Raw genomic sequence first — 19,946 nt, forward strand, 5'->3', positions numbered from 1 at the left:
ATGGAACTATGGGAATTATGTTGTGACTAAACAAAATCCAAAATAAATCAAAACTGTGTTATATTTTAGCATCTTCAAAGTAGTCACCCTTTGCCTAGATTTTGCAGACATGTACTCAACCAACTTCTTGAGGTATCACCCTGGGATGCTTTTTAAACAGTTTTGAAGGAGTTCCCATCTATGTTGGGCACTTATTGGCTGCTTTTCTTTATTATTTGGTCCAAGTCATCAATTTCAAAACCTTTTTTTTTATTATTAAATTTTAGTTTTATAATGAAATAATTAATATTGTGGCACAATTATATTTTTGTCTAGAAAACTAATTTCAAACATTTAAGCATACGCCTTAGATCAAAAAAATTTTAAGATCATGAGAAACATTTCAGTCAAGTGTTTCAAAACTTTTGACCGGTAGTATATATACACACTCACTTAACACTTCATTAGGTACACATGTAGTCATACATATTCATAAGATTATCTAATCAGCCAATCGTGTTGCAGCAGTGCAATGCATAAAATCATGCAGATACGGGTCAGGAGCTTCAGTTAATGTTCACATCAACCATCAGAATGGGGAAAAAAATTTGATCTCAGCAACTGGCATGATTGTTGATGCCAGATGGGCTGGTTTGAGTATTTCTGTAACTGCTGAACTCCTGGGCAACAGTCACACACGACAGTCTCTAGAGTTTACTCAGAATGGTGCCACAAATCAAAAAACATCCAGCGAGAGTGAGTTCTGCGAACGAAAATGCCTTGTTGATGAGAGAGGTCAACGGAGAATGGACAGACTGATTCGAGTTGACAGAAAGGTTACGGTAACTCAGATAACCACTCTGTACAATTGTAGTGGGCAGAATAGCATCTAAGAATGCACAACATGTCGAACCTTGAGGAGAATGGGCTACAACAGCAGGAGACCACATCTGGTACATTATTAGGACCATAGCATTCCTAATAAAGTGCTCAGTGAATGTATATATAAATTAATGATACCGGTCTTTCTACACAGTATCAATAACCATATACCCACTCAATTCAGAAACCACGTGTGCTGTTTTGTTGGGCGGCTACTTTACAGCAATTAAGCATATGTATGCTCATGCAAGAAGAGCACTAGCGATTGTGGCTGTCTCAATATAATCTGAATAATCATAAATCCAGTCTTGGTGAGATATTAGAAACTGTGTTGAGAGTTGGTCCAACCAGATTCAGATAGTACCAAACATTAATATAACCCGACAAATAAAGATCTTCTCAATGACGCACTTCCTGACTCCTCCACGTGACGCGTGACCTTACCAACGAGCTTACGTCATCCCTCTCATGAGCGCACATCACAGAGATGTACGGAAGCGAATATTTGTAGTTAAAAAGTATATAAGTATTGTTTTGTTTCTCAAAATAATCAATCGTTTGTGTTCAGAAGAACTTTATTTGTCGACTGGAGTCGTGTGGATTATTTTGATGCACCCTAAATATGCATTTTGGATAAAAAAATGGAGTACATTCACTTGCATTATTAAGAGGAGGAGGCCTGAAATGAAATCCTAAAAGTCTTAAATTCTGATGATGAAGAAAGAAACTCAGATACATCTTGGATGGCCTGAGGGTGAGTAAATTCTCAGCAAATTTTCGTTTTTGGGTGAACTACTCTTTTAAGTAGGGAATGCACAGACTGGTAGACTAGAACTAATGTAGCCGACATTGCCAGCCTGAAGTCGACTAGTCGCTTTCCACGTAATTTACAAAATATGTCTGTAGGAAATACAGTGGGTGGCGGATTTCAGAATCGTGTGATGGGAAGGAAAGATTCATTCATATTAATGGGGAAAGCTCTACCTGTCCGCCTGCAGCAACAGGTAGTCCAGGCTACACTAAAATATGTTCAGACACTTATGTTAACTTTCAGCTACTTACAGTTTGACGTATGCCTACATATTGTTTCACATTTCTAATAAAAAGGTGCTTACGAGGAGAAAACGTAATGGATGATGTTTATTCAGTCTGATCCATTCACATATCAAACACTCAGACAATCGCTAATAATTTTCCCCTCAGGTGTCAAACTTCATATTTGCATTTCCATGGCAACCTATAGGACCCCAGGCATAACCTAGCTGGCTCTCTAATGCCTGATGACATGAAGATATTTTGCTATTTTTTTATTACATATAACCAGTTAATACCCATTACAATGTAGTGAACGTAGATCTACCTATTGTCTACTGTAAAATTCAATGGGTAGGGGAGTGGAAGTTCTACCCCACCCATTGTTGACGTCAAGACTAGTCGAATTCGACTCAACTAATGAGCTTGTCTGGTCAACTGTTAAAAATCAGTAGCAGTGCAGCCACTAATTAAGTGTTCTGAGATTTTTTTTAACTGCTCTGAATAGAAAACCCTTCAGTTCAAGTTAAACAGGCTCACACACCTTCTCGTATGGGATCTGCAGCAGTTCCAGTACCACACTGTGTGCACCCATGTTCCTGAGGAGCCGCTGTTGCTGTTTCTTATTCTTCTTGCCAGAGATGCCCTCCAATACACACAATTTACTCAGCCTTAGCAAGATCTACATTTACAAACACACACACACACACACACATACTCAAACATAATCCTGACTCCACAGAACATCTAACTTGCTTGTCAAAACCAAAAAACTTAATGGAAAAACACACTCAACCTCCTTTACGACTCTGTAGTTAGAGCTACTGCTGTTCTCAACTTTGGGTTTGTTAGGTCTATTTGAGTTGTTGTCACCCTGTCAGAGCAGAAGATCTTGTTTATCCATGAAAAATATTTGCTTGAAAGATTACAAAGATGCATTGGTTAATTTTGTGCAGATAATAATGTCGTCCTTTATGGTCTTTACCTTGTGGTGAGCTTCAGTGGTGCCTTCTCCTGTGTCTGACCCCTGTCTCTTATACACCCACAACTCTGATTTCTCAACTACAGACCTCAGCTGGTCCAGATCTGACTTGATCTGTTTGTAATTCTCCACATCCTGACTGGTCACCAGGAGCTGCACCTTGAGAGATAAAGCACAATATTCGCTTTTTTTAACAACAGTAAGTTAAAGCAATAAGCCATGTTAGGCTATGTGAATACGAATGTGTTTATTTCTAGATAAATAAACGGATGCATAAATACCTGTTTGAAAGCCTGTAAGACCTCCTGCCTTTGACTGAAGTGTCGGAAGAGCAGGTGTAGAGCACGTGACACCAGTGGAGGATAATCATGCATGGTCAGGTGCAGCAGGACCCTCAAAAACGTCCGGCCACCATGATCATCAAGATCCAGTGGAGTGTTCTCTTCACTACATACATAAACACACACACACAGATGTACACAAATATGTAAACATCAGACAAACTATCAATTAACACATTGCTCTAAACAACCATCTTACCTTCCTCCAAAAATCCCTTCTGCCTGCTCTTCAATGTGCTCAAAGTCCAGCGCACCTATCAAAGACAGGGGTTATTCACACAACATTTTACACATAACAGCTAATACTGACACAAACACACAACCTCTCATCCCACCTTGAACACTGGCAGGAGAGTCCTGGTTTATAGACGGCTCTGTCTGAGAAGTGCTCTCATCAAACTCTGTCTTAAAAATACAGAGCAGGCATGAGATCCTGTAGTCCAACCGGACATTCAAAATAAACTGCACAGAAGATGAGAGAGAGAATAGAGGTTTGTAATACTTTAAAATAATTGAGAAGAGCATGAACTACTAAAGAACTGAATTTTTTGGAGCATGATATTCCAGATGGAATATGTCAGAAATGTTTTAACACCTGCAGGATCTCAATGATCTTGAGTTTGGTGTCCATCACCAGTATGTCTTGTTTCTGAGGTTCAGTTTGGGCTTTAACTTCCCCTCTGTCAGGGGGGTTGTGGGGTGTAGCTGGCAGAAATCCCCCACCCCTCAACACCACCTGAGTCATCAGCTCTCCCACCCCGTGTATGGACCGCATGACACTTCCTACAGACACAAACACAAAATAACGCTTTAACACAGCATTTAGTTTGTTTGGTCAAATTCAAACTTAAGTTCGAATCTCATGAAGCAATCAAACCAAGCGTGAACACAATCTCAATCTGAGACGTGTTCATGACTTAAACTTGAAATTCAACTCAATACTAGGTAGACCTGTGAGAGCCTCATTTAGCATAAGAGTATGTTGTTTCTGACCTTTTCCAGGCTCTCTGTCCGGCTTGATGGTGAAGGGGGTGCTGATATGAACACAGTCCAGGATGGCCAGCAGGATTTTGGTCAACCTCAGCAGGTCACTGAAGTTGTAGAAGCCAAAATAAATCAGGTTTCTCGCCAGGTTCACCACCTATAGCAGAGACCGTGGAAAAGCATGTCGGAAAAAGCTATTGTATGTAATTCATGTCCCAAACAAATGGCATTGATTAAAGCATAGTGTACACTACAGGACTCAAACTCATCTCCTTTGATGTTTTGAGTCGGCAACTGGTCTGCGACGAGAAGACTAGGATCTCATGACGAACGGTCTTGATGTGTGCACACTCGTGCGACAGGCCGAGACTAGTCCCAGACGCTACAACACTTTTAAAAAACAGCTTGATATCGAGACGTCTTGTCGTCAGGTGTGTGCAACATCCTGACGAGCAAGAGACCGACAATGAGCCACAGCCAATGAAATACAGACAGAGTGCAAGAGGAAGGCAAGGTATTAGATTACAAAACATTATTAGAAAATAAAACGAAACTTCCCCCACATCTACCTACCCGCTGTCTTCATTATTTCAGCTGTTTTTCTTAAATGTTTTCTTTTGCAGATAGCAAAATGGGCGCAAGCCCTTCTTTCATGTTTGTTGAAAGAGGAGAGCAAGGTTTGAGTAGCAGGAGACAAAAAATAATTAGAAAATAAAACATCATCCACATCTCCCTACCTGCTGTCTTTATTAATTTCAGTTGCTTTTGTTATTTTTTTCCTTTGCAAATGAATGCAAATATGCATAAAAAATGAGCGCGAGCCGTTCTTTCATGTTTGTTGATGGCATAAGAATAAACTGTGAGTTTGTGAATGAATTTTGTTATCTTCATTTTAAGATGCATTTTGGTCGATCCGTTTGAAACGGGAAGACGCTAAAGGCAGCTGTAACTGATGGTTTTTCATCGGTTCCGTGTGGATTTAAAGGGAAATAAGAATACGATCTGAACATTTAAAAAAGCGAATGCATTAACAAGCACTGTAGGGACACAGATATGAGCAGCATGCACATTAGAAGCTCAGTTACAGGTATTGCACTAAAATAACTCGAGTTCTTCTCTAAACATCATGTTTGCGAATTATTAAGAGAAACTGTGCACCAGTTTTTAGCGCTTTCTTTCTCACCTTTTACTTTTTTGCACTTTATTATCATTTAGTAAAACACAGACGTAATGATTGATGTAAATCCTCATGAATTCACAGACTCTCTCATTGAAATCCGAACACAAGTGGTCAAAAGAGATGACCAGGTGTAACGATGAAGTGTCTCGCTTGTACATTTGTGACCGGATCACCCAAAACGCATCTAGGTGTACACATGGCCTCAGTCGGGGACAAATGGTTGGGTAGTTGATACATGACAGTCCTGCAGTGTTCAGACCAGCACAACAAAAAACAAGACTGTGAGTTTGTGCTTGGCTTAAGCCAATGCTGCTGTGTTAGGCTGGTCGATGCTCAAAATAAACAATGTTTTGATAGTGCCACAAAACCAGATACAATCTTTGGGATTGGCTTACTTATATCCACATTTAGGGTGCTTTCACACTGGCAGTTTAGTTCGAAACAGAGCACGGTTCGCATGAAAAGTTGGTAATGTGAAATCTGTCATGCGGACCGGGGTGCGCACCGTGGTACCGAACCCGAGACTACCTGTAGAAGGTGGTCTGAGTTCGGTTGCAATGGAACTGTAGCGTGATTCGCGTGAATGTGAAAGCAACTCGGACTCGGGTGCGCACTCGTTCAGGAAGTAAAGTAACCTGCGCATGCGTTTTAGCCGATGACGATATCATTAGTTTCGACAATACACAAGGATCCACACATTCCTGAAAGTCCCAAAAAAAATGACACCACAATGACATACAAGTACAATCAACACTATAAATACTGTCTGTCTGTCTATACACCTTATAAATACTATATATAAATACTATTATAGGTTATAAATATAAGGTATAATAGGAGATGACAGTGGCAATAACTTCACCTTGGACACGAGCGTAAGCGTGCAGTGTAAACAAAGATGCAAATGAATTCCTTGCAATCAGCTGTCTCCTCAAAAAACGCTGTTTGCGAGCAGCAGCAAGCCGCCTTTCCCTGGACATCTGATGAGTTACGCCATGAAGCACACATATACGCAGTTGTCATTCACGTTGCTGTGCATAATGGCACCAAAAAAAAAAAAAGTATGATGAGTCGCGTTGTGTTCTCCATGCGTGTTTGTGATGACATAAGATGAACGCAAATGGACCGGGGTTCGATAGAATCAAGTGAGTGTGAAACCAGACCAAAGCTGCAGGGGGCACCAGGAACAATCGCACGCAGCAAACGTGCCCAGTGTGAAAGCCCCCTAAGATAATTGTGAGGTGACACACCTCAAAAGTGAGCTTGTTTTTCTCCTTGTCAGAGAACGGGAAACTCTGGCACACGACATCCCGCAGGTAATTCTCCACAAACTCCATTGTCTGAGAGAAGCGCTCCTTCACTTCATCACGTGATGTCCCATCATTATCATAACTGTTCAGAGACAGAAAACCAATTGGCTATGAACATGCCACTCACTAACATAGTATTATTTTTTTTTTTCACTTTCACTGGAGTGACACTTACTCATCAATGGCAATTTGTGAAGGGATTTCGGACCACAGTCGGGCATATTTGACAGGCGTGACCTGTTCTTGAGGGTCACGGTCCACGTGCATGTGCAGCATCATGCGGCAGAATGAGGCCCGGAGGTCAAAAGGTAAATCTTCATCTGACATGCAGCGCAGGATCAGGTCCACATCCAGTTGTGCTGATATCTTGTTAATGGCCAAATACTGCCGATCCAGACACATTCGTGCAAACAAATTCAGTTGATACCTGACAGAGAGACATAATTATTCATGTTTAAAATTTGGGGATGCAATACAAAACAATACAAAATTCTTAAACAGTATTTTGTCATGTTTATGCTAAACTATTTGCCAAAAGGGTATTCCCTTTGAATTAAGCTTATTTTTAATTATTAGAAAACAAAATTTAGAGATAAATAGATTTTGCTTTAAAGATGTTTAGATATTTTTAGGAGAAAACAAGATAAAAAACTGATAAAGAAATTATATTTTTGAGCATATATATACCTGTAATAATTTATAACTTCCTGGTCCTCTGTATGTCCCTCTTTGGCATCCTGAGCAAGTTCTCTGATGCTCTTACTTTTCAACTCTCCTCTGCTGTCCTTCCAGAACAACCACACCTCTTCTTCATCCTCTTCCTCCTCTGCGCTTTCACCTAGCACTGTCCCTGCCACCTCGAACCGTGACAACACAAGCCTGACACACAAACACACACAGACAATATATCAGGATAATATACAGTATAATAGAGGTCGACTGATAGTGGATTTAGCCGATACAATAACGTAGGTGGTGGAAAAGGCTGATAACCGATTCATAGCGATTCATAGAATGTTAAAACATTTTCTTAGTTGGCACAGACATAGAGGCCAGAGTCTAAAATGAATAAAATCCCATATTTAGTTTATTTTTCAACTAAAATCCCAATAATAATCAGGAAAAAAAGATTGGGTGCATAACATGGGACTTTTAACACTAAACAATCCTAAAACATACCAGGGACTATTATTTTTAAAAGAATGACGTAGACTTTGCTCCGCTAGAATTCTCTATATTTAATATTTACCAAATTAAGCTTTTTATAGCCTATATATTATTATTAGTGCTGTCAGTTGATTAATTTTTTTTATTGCTATTAATTGCATAATTTTTTTTCCGTTATTCGCGATTAAATCACAGATTTTAAAAGTGCTGAAATTTGACACTATATATACTTCTTTTCCTTGTCAAAATGTATTTATTTACATCTTAGGAAAGAAAACAAAACAATATGTATCAATATAATGCTTTATTAACAAACAAAGACAATATAAAAGAAAATGGACTAAAATATTAGCAATTCTCCAAGTCTAAGTGGGAGGTTGACTAATTGAAAGAACTAGTCCCCTAATAGGTTGCATATCACTGCAATAGGCATTAAATCTCTTAAACTCTCATCCTCAACAATATTAATCTTTATTACAGCAATCGTGAAGCTGCATTTATGATTCGCATCAGAGCAGCAATGCCAGCGTCCAGCACTGCTTTGAACTCCCCATGAAAAGCGCATGCAAACAAAAACGTCTCATTCTGTGTTTTGATGATAGTTAAGATTTGGTCTGCTTCTGTGGTAATTAAAACGTGCCTTACATAGGCTGAAAAATACTTGATTTCTATCACAAGTCCCATCTAGGCTTGTTTTGTACATTAAATAGTGCTAAGAGCTCCTTTCTCCATCATTTTATCACTGACGGACGCGCTGACAGAGATTCTTTTATTTATTGAGATAACAACCTCCGCGGCTCTATCACAGGAGAGAGCGTAACGGTCAACTAGCGTGTTAAGACAGTTCCGCCCATAGAATGTCTATGGGACCACTGCGTTGTTATTTTATGCTAAGCTTGTAGGCTCCCTTGGTAGAAGGGCTCTGGCACTGTGGTGTGTGCATCAGTGTAATGACTCCGGTCGGACATATTACAAAGCTTCCACCCTTAACACCAGTGTTTATGCTGTATTAACGGTAAATGTGATTAAGAAAAATTAACGCGTTCAACTTTTTGAATTAATCACATGCATTAACGTGTTAATTCTGACAGCTCTAATTATTATTAGTCAAAATATGAAGTTGGAGACACAATTTATGTGCCGACAAGGGACATTTCTATATAGTCACATTTTTATTTGCATGCCCTTGCTTCAATTTAAAAATCGTAATTTTCAGAGGAACTAAAAAAAAAACTATTGGCAACTATTGGCATAGATTTTCCAATAACCGATAGTTCCAAAAAGCAACTAATGGCACAGATTAATTTGTAAAACTGACATATCGGTCTACCTCTACTATATCGGTAAAATATATAATAATATCCTGGTCCATCTTTTCAATACAGTGGATAGTGATTCACTTTCAAGTCTTAAAAAAGGATGCACAAGCATTATAAAAAGTAGTCTATGAAAGAGGGGCTGTACTTTGTTTCAATGAGGATGTCTGCATTGGCTGGGTCCAACACAGCATTACAGATGAGCTCTTGAGTGACAGGGATGGACTTATTCATCGAAACACACAGATCTGACAGGTAGTCAAGAAATCTAGAGAAACACAGATACAGGTGTGGTCAGTTAAAACTCAGTCATTCACCTTCAGTCAATCTACATATACATCTCTGTACTAGCTTGTTCTTTTCTAGGCAATACTGGAACAATGTATTGCAGCACTTCCTTTGTTACACTCTCCATAGGATGAATCACTTGTTTTGTAGCTTTCCTTATTTGTAAGTCGCTTTGGATTAAAGCGTCTACTAAATTAATACATTTAAATGTAAATGACCAAGAACAATGGAGACTATTTAAGCAGATATGTTCAAGTGCAACACACACAAACCTGGGCTCTCTGTTCTTGCGCACCAGACTGACAAATGTGTCTATCTCAGCTGCAGTGATGTGTTTCTCTAGGAGCTTTCTGTTGTTGTGCAGCAGAGCTGTGATGGTGTCTTCAGCAAGAACATCATATCCTATCTGCTTCTGCATAAAGCGGAACTGCTTTGCTATGTACTCCTACAAAGAGAGTGAGGGCAAAGGAATGACAGAAAAAGAGACAATGAGCCTAAGAGGTAGTTAGATGGGAGTTTTAAGGGCAGATGTTAGCACTTGTTGTCTAAGGGGTTGTGACTGTATTTTGTAGCTGCATTAGTGTAGTTTAGTTTGTATTTATAATAGCCACACCTGATTTTTCCTATAATCTTGCTGTGAATGACGCAGGACTCTGTAGCATAGTCGACAAATGTGACGAAACGGGGCGTGCCGTTGATCTGCAAGCTCCTCCAATCGCAGCATAGGGCCGTCACCACTGTCAGTGAACGGGGCCTGCAACAGCTTAAAGATCTGTTCAATCAAAGCAAAGGGAAATATGAATGAACAGTTCAAACAGAAGAAATGTCAGGGAGATGTTTTAAAACTAGAGCCTAATAAACTTAAAAAAGGGAGAAAGAGTGAAAGATGAGCAAGTGAAACTATATGTGCCTGTTTGAGTATGTTCTGCTCTCTCATGAGTTTCTGCCGCTCTCTGTTGGGTTTGTTGACTGTGATCTCCAACACATCCTGAGCACTGCTAGGAATGTCCACCACAAAATAAACCAGATCTTCCAGCAGCTTCGTCACTGATCTGTGTATGGGAGAGTGAGGGGAGACAGTGTGTTGGTGTAGGTCAAAAAAATTAGTAAAAAGTGATAAAGCATAAAACTATCTGCAAAACCTGTCTAGTACACAAATATCGCAACTAAGCACTTATACTGTAAACATTATTTTATCTGGAAGGATGCAGGGATGGATGAATAAATGGATGATTGGCAGGAGGATGGATGGAAGGGATGACTGACAGGTGGATAGGTGGATGACTGAAAGGTGGATGGAAGGATGGAAGGCTGGACTGGTGGATGGATGGATGGATAAATGGAAGGATAGATGGATGGATGGATGAATGGATGATTGGCAGGTGGATGGATGGAAGTGATGACTAACAGGTGGATGATTGACAGGTGGATAGAGAGATGGATGCTGGAATAGTGGGCGGATGGATGGATGGACGGAAGGACGGAAGGACAGATGGATGGATGATTGGCAGGTGGATGGATGGATGGAAGGAATGATTAAAAGGTGGATAGGTGAATGATTGACAGGTGGATGGAGGGATGGGTGGCTGAAATGGAGGATGACTGGATAGATGGAAAGGTGGACAGACAGATGGATGACTGACAGATGGATGGATGGATGAATAGATGGATGGATGAATGCAACCTATACCTCCGCTCATTCTGCGTAACGGTGCCCTTCTCAAGTTTGGCTGCAATGGAAGCTAGGACTTTACTGGCATCATTTGCAAAATCCAGATCCCTGACCTCAGCTGGAGACACAGGCACTATGGCAAAGGCCTCTTTATCTTCTTTCAGAGGAGATGTTCCTATCTGAGAAAAATAAATAGTGAGGGGAGCCAATCATTTGAGAAAATATAATTTATACATTAATCCACAAATATGTGCTTTTTATTATTTCTTTAGACCCAACACACAATCACAGACACACACATTCAGAAACTCACTCACTCTTAGCATGACTGGTTTCTCTTCATCTTTGTCTATTGGCTGGTTGGTGCTGTGGACCCACGTATTGGTGCAGAGATGCCTGAGCCTCACATATGAGTTCCTGAAGTAGAAATAAAACTCAGAATTAAAATTCAGAATTACTGTACATACACAGAAGATGTTACATGGAGCAAAGACGTTGTAATCTTAAGTACCTCGGCACAAGTGAGTCTCCCCCTCTTAGGGTGGTGGGGTCAAGCTCAAATATAGAGGAGATGTCATTGCCATCAGGAACAGACACTAGTGTGTACATAACTTTATCTGGAGGGTTACGAACACGTGCCCGCAACACTTCCTGCTCAGAGTCCAGCTGAGGTACAAGAAAAACAATCAATTACCAATGACATTACTGTTCAGTCTGTCATCTCTTTAAAAACAGTATAAAAATCTGTGATGGTGTAAATAATGTGAGTTCAAAAGAGACCCTCAAATTGCTCACACTATGAATTAAGAAGCTTAGATATGGCAAAAAAACAGTCACACAATCGAACACACACAAACACACAGAACAATGGTATTACTCAAAGATTGGTCTTTTATAGCTCAGGAGACTTAACCTAGTTCTCAGTTATGTTTAATTTAAATATCAACTTTGTCTCAGATGTTTCTCTTAAAAATATAGTCTCCTGATATAGCCCAGACAACTTTGAAGAATTTGATGAGACAAAGTTGAGCTCAAAATGAAATCTCTGACTTTTGATTGCAGGCTTTGGTGTCATGATTGGTGAGAAACTATTGAGATCTTTTCTGAAACTTTAGATGAGACATTAGAGATTGCTAGGGTCTTTTTCTTGGAAGAAACCACTGAAAACCAGAATACTTATTGAAAAGACTCCATTTGCTCTACATTGAATCTCATTGCTGTCTAAGAGAAACAACTGAGATATTAGGAGATTTGGGTGATTAGGGACACACATCCTCCCAAGCACACACTCACAGAGGAACGTGACTCCAGGCATTCTTCTTCATAGTCTTGATTTACCTGATCACAGTAAGGTGAGAAAAATGAATAAAAACATGTTGCCTGATCTCTTCTCTTGCTAACATCTCTCTCTAAATGAACAGAACCCTTACAAAAAATAACTGCAGTACAAGTGTGGTAATTTGGATGCAGTATTCCTGCAGTACCAGAGACTATTTAACAGAGATAGAGCACTTCTATTTAAATAAATAAGACAAATTGGAAAACCTAACAGCCAATGGATGTTGAAAAGGAAGTCCCACCTCACTGGTAAAAGAGCCAATCAGCTTTTGGATATAGAGATCACCTGTCAATCAATGTGTCATTAGCCAAACCTGCCTGAAAAATAGCATTTTTTAGTGTGATCCGTGTAAAAGAAGCACAATTAATGACACCACTGTTGTCAGATTATACTGCTGATTTGATATATTGTCTTGATCGTAATACTGACCAACCGTCTTGGAGATTTCAGTCTTTCCCATTTTAGTAGATAGGAGCTGCACTTTCAAAGATGGCCACCAAGTGGACTGACTTTCTTTGAAAAAAAGGACTTTGAAAACTTCCGTAATACTGCATCAAAATTACCGTACTTGTACTGCAGTAAAACAAATTACAATAATATGTTGTCCAAATCACCACACTTGTACTGCAGTATAGAAAATTGCAATAAAACATTGTCTAAATTTTCACACTTGTACTGCAGTATAGGAAACTGCAGTAATATTGCGTCCAAATTACCACACTTGCACTGCAGTTATTTTTGTAAGGGAACTCAGCACACCCTGGAGTCGAACTCACGACTCCAGGGGTGGTAGTCAGCGTCTTTGCTCGCTGAGCTACCCAGGCAAAAGGGAACAATTTTTAATTGTGTGCATGTGTGTTTATTTAAGCGTGTGAACTCTTATTCTGGGTAACATCAGTCTAACCTCTGCAGCAAGGTAATGGCCAGTCGCCAAGTGTTTGAATCTAAAGAGGCTGTTCCAGTAGCCTGCCCCACCTCTGCACGGATCATGCTGAACTACCTGCAAAGCACACAAACATTTGTTTAGGTTCCCAAACCCATATAATCACACTCAAATTTACGTGTTTCTCAAAGTAGAATTATCTGTCTTTTTCATTCACATATGCAATCATCTGTTAAACTTTACAAACTATTACATCACAGTCCTAAACTTACCTCTATCTCCCAGAGTGCTTTGCTGCTGGTAGCAGATGTTGCAGACTGGCGCCCAGTGGTACGCAAGAACACATACTGCTTTTTTCTGTGTTCATCACATGTTAGAAACTTCTCCTGTTCGGCATGGAACAGCCTGACTACATCGCCCTGATAACACACATTCTTTGGTTTAAGGGTCACAAATATTTACGCAAAAAAGCTACATAGGTCTTAATCCTAGATAATCTTAGCTGTGAGGTGGGATTTAAAAAGTAACTACAAAGAATTAAAATTGTAATTATATTTATTGTGTATGAACATACTCCTTTCAAGACAACCTCCTGGTTGTCGCTCCATTTCATGAAGAGAACAATTTTCCAACTGGTGGTACAGTTCACTGAATTCACCTGTCAGTTAGACAGAACAGAAAGAATGAGAGAGAGAATGGAATAGAGAGTGTGGACAAACACAGACCAAAACAGACAAGCAAAAGAGAGATGTGGCAATGTTTGGTCTGTATATTTACAGTCGCCCCAAAAAGTATTTGGACACTTAAGCAACACTTAAAAATGCATGAATTTCATTGCATAGATAACTAAATATGTCACTCTTTAAACAAATGATGCTAGACCTTTACTCATACTAACTTGACTTCAACAGACTGGTGTCAAGTTCATTTTAGTGGATGAATGAAGTTAGTTCCCATCAAGTTCGCACAGGTACTCTTGCAGAGTAACCCAGGTGTAGTTTGTTCACATTGGACATGTTCCACTATGTTTGACAATCAGAAAGTGTTTAAATAATGCTTTTTATGTAATTTTTGAAAAGTATTTCAATTGTTTTAAAATTTAAAATCTATTCAACTTAGTGTGCCCGTGCTAACCTCCCTTATAATTAATGCCACTCGGTTTGCTATTTTGTTATCTAATGTAAAAAAGTGTACAAATCAGAGCTGAAAGAATTAACGCATTAAAGCATGCAATAAATTTAAAACGTTTAACGCATTAATTTTTCTTAATCGCGATTAACGCATTTATAGTTAATACAACATAAACACTCGTGTGAAGGGCGGAACCTTTGTAATGTGTCCACCCAGTGTCATTACACTGACGCACGCCACAGCAAACATGAATGCTACAAGCTTAACTTACACGGCGGTCCCATAGACATTCTAGGGGCGGAACTGTCTTAACACGCTAAAATGGATCGTTATGCTCTCTCTTATGATAGAGCCGCGGAGGTTGTTATCTCAGTAAATAAAATTATGTCTGACAGCGCTTCCCTGTCAGTGATAAAATTATGGAGAAAGGAGCTCTTAGCACTATTTAATGTACAAAACAAGCCAAGATGGGACTTGTGACAGAAAAGTATTTTTCAGCCTATGTAAGGTGCATGGTGAGTTCAAAGAGGCGCTTGACGCTGGAGTTGACGCTCTGATGCGAATCATGAACACAGCTTCACGATTGCTGTAACAAAGCGGATAGCCACAGTCTACCGGCAGATTAATATTGTGGAGGATGAGAGTTTAAGAGATTTAATGCCCATTGCAAAGAACATGCAACCTATGTGGAGACTAGTTATTTCAATTAGCCAAACTCCCACTCAGACGTTGGGAAACATTTGATGTGACTTGAATTGGTGCTGTTTTAGTGCATTTCTATGATTATATTATGGAAGGCTTTGTTTGGAAAATGCTAATAAAGCATATTAATAAATATTAATAAAGCATATTAATAAAGCATAAAGATACATATTGTTTTGCTTTCTTCCTAAGATGGAGATAAATACATTTTGACGAGAAAATAAGTATATATAGTGTCAAACTACAAATTAAATATGCGATTAATCACGATTAAAGATTTTAATCGACTGACAGCACTTGTACAAATAAATTTTGAGGCCACTGTATTCAAACATGAATAAATGTTTGTGTGTGTGTGTGTGTGTGTGTGTGTGTGCATTTTACTTCATTGCATCCTGGATTATCCACAAGATGATGGTCACTGGCGTGAAGCGGCTGTCCAGCATTTACTGGGTTTAGCACAACCTTATCTCCAATAACCACCTGACACATACAAACAAACATAAACACACATAAACCATAAGGGTAAAACTCTAAGCAACATCCTGTTAGTGGCTATATGTATGGATGAAATAAGCAGCAGAGAAGTACAATCTTTACATAATATAATCAAGTTCATACCTAAGAATCAGATGCTGTAAGGACTGACGCTCTCTCTGTCATAGAACACTGAAAGATAAATGTTTCCAATCTTTTGAATAGAGAACAGAGTGGTGGTAGATATACTCACATTGTCACCTATAGAGCGGAGCTTGTAGAAAGGTTGGATGTAGAACCAGGAGCCTTCATTCCCTGCAGCATCCAGTGTCACACGCATAGCATTCTTCTCCAGAAGAGCCGGCAAACGCTTATTCACCGTCAGATACTTATTACTCTTTAGATGAAGAAGCTGCAGGTATGTGTGCACACAAATAAGCACACACAATTTTAAGTTTGTGTAATTTAATTCAACACAAGTTGAGTGATAATTAATCAGGATTTCTAAATTAAAGGAATGTTCCACATTCAAAACAGTGTAAACTCAATTTACAGCATTTGTGTCATAATGTTTATTACCACAAAAGAAATTGTTCGACTCATGCCTCTGATTTAAAAAAAGAAGCAAAAATCTGTTACAGTAGTGCAAATGGAAGTTAATGGGACTGGTCCATATCTGTTAAAATACACACTGTTTCAAAAGTAAGACAAAAATATTATAAGTGTTAACATGATTTTAGTCTGATAAAATCAGGGATTTATCACCAATACAGCATTTTACCAGATTACATGGTTTACCAGCGTTATTTTGCCATGACAACAAGTTGTAATATTGGATATAACTAGGGCTGCTCCCTGATAGTCGACCAAAGGTTAGTCAGTGAGAAGAGACTTGGGCGACCAAGTTTTGATGGTAGTACTATGGGGTAATTTTCGTTAAGCAGGGTTAGGGTTAAGCCTACACAATAAAGCAAGACACCTTGATTTCAAACTTAGAACTTTATTTTGTATTTATTTTAAATACAAATTTAAATGAAACTGGAAAAAAATATGTGTTGTTCAACTTTTTGAAAGATGGTTTTACAACAGTTGTCAACATCTCTCTGGCAAAGAACCTACTTCATCTGTGCATTCTCTACTGGTCGGGTATTTCGTTATCCAGGAAAAATACATCATGTGTGTGAATAAATTGGTTTTGTTCCCTCCTTCACGATATATATTATATATATATACATATATATTGCAATATCCAATTACATCGGCAACCCCTGGGCTGAGGGATTGGTGAATATTCTTGCTTTAGTGATTTTGCATTGAAAATTAAATTCATTTATTTAAAAAATGAAAAATTTAAATCAAATACATTTCTAAATTAAAACTGCACTCCAAACAAAATGAAAAAGCAATTAAAATAATGAAGTGATAAAAGAATAAAAGAAAGAATCTGTCTTAACATCATGGTGGAAAATTACTTACAAAAATGAAGACAATTCTAAATGTAAAAATAATAATTATAATGATAATAATCACTGAAATATAAATCATGGTTCGAGGTGAACGTGTTTTTGTATTATTTTATGTTTTAATCACAGATGTATAGGCTACAGCATTGTGGTCAAAGTGAACTGCTCTGTGGAAATAAAGTGAACTGAACTCAAAACACCTCCTGAGCTGAGATGTCCGAGGTCATTTGCAGCACTCATACTGTTCTAGCCAAAAAAACAAAACAAAAATCAGAAGACAGAAACAAAGAGTGTGAACCTTTTAGATGCGCGTGTTCCACGAGACTGCACGTCTCTGTATCAGCGAGTCATACATGCACATAGACGGCTTTTCTGTCATCTGTTCTTAATAATATAATAAAGTGTTTCTTTAAGCGCGTGTCTGTGTATCTACGGGCAAATTATTTGTCATATTAATTTGATAATAATAGCCTAATAATAATAATAATTTAATACATGGGAAAACGAGCCAAATATCATCTTGACATCGTCAAAGGCATCAGCTATTGGCGATCACTCTGACCATCGTCAATCCCCAAGATCAACGTCTGTCGGCACAACCCTAATGTGCATTTCTCTCTATAAATTAACAAAATGTTCAGACAGTCTCCTTGCTGGTTTTTCCGACACATTCAGGATTATTACAGCTTTTGCCGTTGTCGTTGTCTCGCTTTGTGCGTGCGCTTGTAAAATTTATATTTTAAAGGCTCATTATTACGGTATAGTATTTCTCTGTAATGCAGAACAGTGTTAGCAATGTTACTTATAACATTCTTTCTCAACCCTGGAACTCAAACCATTTTCTGATGCCCCCCCCCCCCCCCCCCAAAAAATATATATTCAAGTAATTAAATTAATATCATAAACGTGCGACTAGTCGACTAATGGCTTAAATTAACTCCTACTAGTCGACTAGGAAAATCTTTGGTTGGAGGCAGCCCTAGAACTTCACAGAGGTAAGATTAGTAAGTGATTTTATCACACTAAATCATGTATAACACGTATAATATTTACATTTTGTGACTATAATTCGGAAAAATAATGTACACTCACTTAGCACTTTATTAGGAACACCTGTGCACCTACATATTCATGCAATAATCAGCCAGCCATGTGGCAGCAGTGCAATGCATAAAATCAAGCAGATCATGAGTGTCATGAGCTTCAGTTAAAGTTCACATCAACCATCAAAATGGGGAAAAAATGTGATCTCAGTGATTTCAACCATTGCATGATTGTTGGTGCCAGACGGGCTGGTTTGAGTATTTCTGTAACTTCTGATCTCCTGGGATCACGCACAAAAGTCTCTAGAGTTTACTGAGAATGGTGCCAAAAACAAAAAACATCCAGTGAGAGGCAGTTCTGAGGACGGAAATGCCTTGTTGATGAGAGAGGTCAATTGAGAATGGCCAGGCAGGTTCGAGCTGACAGAAAGGCTATGGTAACTCAGATAACCACTCTGTACAACTGTAGTGAGAAGAATAGCATCTCAGAATGCACAACACGTTGAACCTTGAGGAGGATGGTTTTCTCCCCAATTCCCAATGCGCTCTAAGTCCTCGTGGTGGCGTAGTGACTCACCTCAGTCCGGGTGGCAGAGGACGAATCTCAGTTGCCTCCGATTCCGAGACCGTCAATCCGCGCATCTTATCATGTGGCTTGTTGAGCGCGTTACCGTGGAGACATAGCGCATGCGGATGCCAACGCTATTCTCCGTGGCATCCACGCACAACTCACCACACGCCCCAACAAGAGCAAGAACCACATTATAGCGACCATGAGGAGGTTAACCTAACGTGACTCTACCCTCCCTAGCAACCAGGCCAATTTGGTTGCTTAGGAGACCTGGCTGGAGTCACTCAGCACACCCTGGATTCGAACTCGTGACTCCAGGGGTGGTAGTCAGCATCTTTATTTGCTGAGCTACCCAGGCCCCCATACGTCGGGCACTTTATTAGGACCATAGTGTTCCTAATAAAGTGCTCAGTGAGTGTATTTTAACGTTTTTTGAATGGCCCCATTCACTGCTATTGTAAGTACCTTACTTTAATTGCATTTTTGCTTCTTCTTCTTTCTTTTTTTAAATGAGGGATGAGTAAAAAGAAAATTTGTGGTAATAAACATTATGCCACAAATGCTTTTAATTAAGCTTAACCTGTATTTAACCTGGAACTTTCGTTTAAAGAGCACCTAATTTTTCTGTGTGTCTAGAGACAATTAAAATGCCTAATATAATATTTGTGAATGTATTTGTGAGAGGTTTACCTGGATGACGTTGCCATACTGAATAACTGTCCCTAGAAGCTTTTTGTTTTCTGATTCATTTTGTTTCTTCTCTAAATCAGCAGCATGCTAAATAAAGCAATGAGAGAACGAGAGATAAAATGAGAGGGATGGCAGCAGGCCAGACTTGAACCTGAAACACCCACATGAGCACCATAACTCCACATGTCAGGAACACATGCTTACTGCTGCACCACTGCAGGTCTATAAAAGACCATTTTAAGTCTCCAGAAAACTTGAGGGAGCTTCAAAGGTGTTGATAAATGTACTGAACATCAAAACAAGAGGCTGTTAGGTAGCTGAAGCTGAAGCAAACTACACATTTTGCTCTCCTTAATAAAATGCCTTTAACATTGTTCAGATGGCCCAAAAAGCATTCTCCAGATTCTGCTTAATTTATGAGCATGTCTGTTTGTTTTTAAGTTTTCAGTAACTTTTCTTCATTCTATGTATATACAATGTGCATGCTTGTGTCTAACCACCTGTCGGCTTCAAC

At 39.1% G+C, this 19,946-nt stretch overlaps 1 protein-coding gene across 2 annotated transcripts in view; it reads right to left on the reverse strand.

Annotated features, from left to right (window-relative positions):
• The window catches only part of itpr1a (inositol 1,4,5-trisphosphate receptor, type 1a), a 66,751-nt gene that overhangs the window by 34,269 nt on the left and 12,536 nt on the right, over window positions 1-19,946 (reverse strand). For both annotated transcript variants that reach the window (XM_051706804.1, XM_051706806.1), the window contains exons 6-30: window positions 19,433-19,519; window positions 15,919-16,077; window positions 15,573-15,671; window positions 13,930-14,013; window positions 13,628-13,774; window positions 13,377-13,472; window positions 12,427-12,471; window positions 11,645-11,799; window positions 11,451-11,550; window positions 11,152-11,312; window positions 10,372-10,513; window positions 10,075-10,233; window positions 9,734-9,906; window positions 9,322-9,441; window positions 7,378-7,569; window positions 6,866-7,117; window positions 6,631-6,772; window positions 4,210-4,357; window positions 3,812-3,999; window positions 3,552-3,678; window positions 3,416-3,470; window positions 3,157-3,322; window positions 2,879-3,034; window positions 2,690-2,767; window positions 2,438-2,575 (exon numbers count right to left, since the gene is read on the reverse strand). In XM_051706804.1, coding sequence (XP_051562764.1) covers window positions 2,438-2,575; window positions 2,690-2,767; window positions 2,879-3,034; window positions 3,157-3,322; window positions 3,416-3,470; window positions 3,552-3,678; window positions 3,812-3,999; window positions 4,210-4,357; window positions 6,631-6,772; window positions 6,866-7,117; window positions 7,378-7,569; window positions 9,322-9,441; window positions 9,734-9,906; window positions 10,075-10,233; window positions 10,372-10,513; window positions 11,152-11,312; window positions 11,451-11,550; window positions 11,645-11,799; window positions 12,427-12,471; window positions 13,377-13,472; window positions 13,628-13,774; window positions 13,930-14,013; window positions 15,573-15,671; window positions 15,919-16,077; window positions 19,433-19,519 — 3,369 coding nt within the window. The remainder of the gene's footprint in view (window positions 1-2,437; window positions 2,576-2,689; window positions 2,768-2,878; window positions 3,035-3,156; window positions 3,323-3,415; window positions 3,471-3,551; window positions 3,679-3,811; window positions 4,000-4,209; window positions 4,358-6,630; window positions 6,773-6,865; window positions 7,118-7,377; window positions 7,570-9,321; window positions 9,442-9,733; window positions 9,907-10,074; window positions 10,234-10,371; window positions 10,514-11,151; window positions 11,313-11,450; window positions 11,551-11,644; window positions 11,800-12,426; window positions 12,472-13,376; window positions 13,473-13,627; window positions 13,775-13,929; window positions 14,014-15,572; window positions 15,672-15,918; window positions 16,078-19,432; window positions 19,520-19,946) is intronic.

Source organism: Myxocyprinus asiaticus, chromosome 9, assembly GCF_019703515.2.
Source record: "Myxocyprinus asiaticus isolate MX2 ecotype Aquarium Trade chromosome 9, UBuf_Myxa_2, whole genome shotgun sequence".
In the NCBI taxonomy this organism is placed as follows: Eukaryota; Metazoa; Chordata; class Actinopteri; order Cypriniformes; family Catostomidae; genus Myxocyprinus; species Myxocyprinus asiaticus.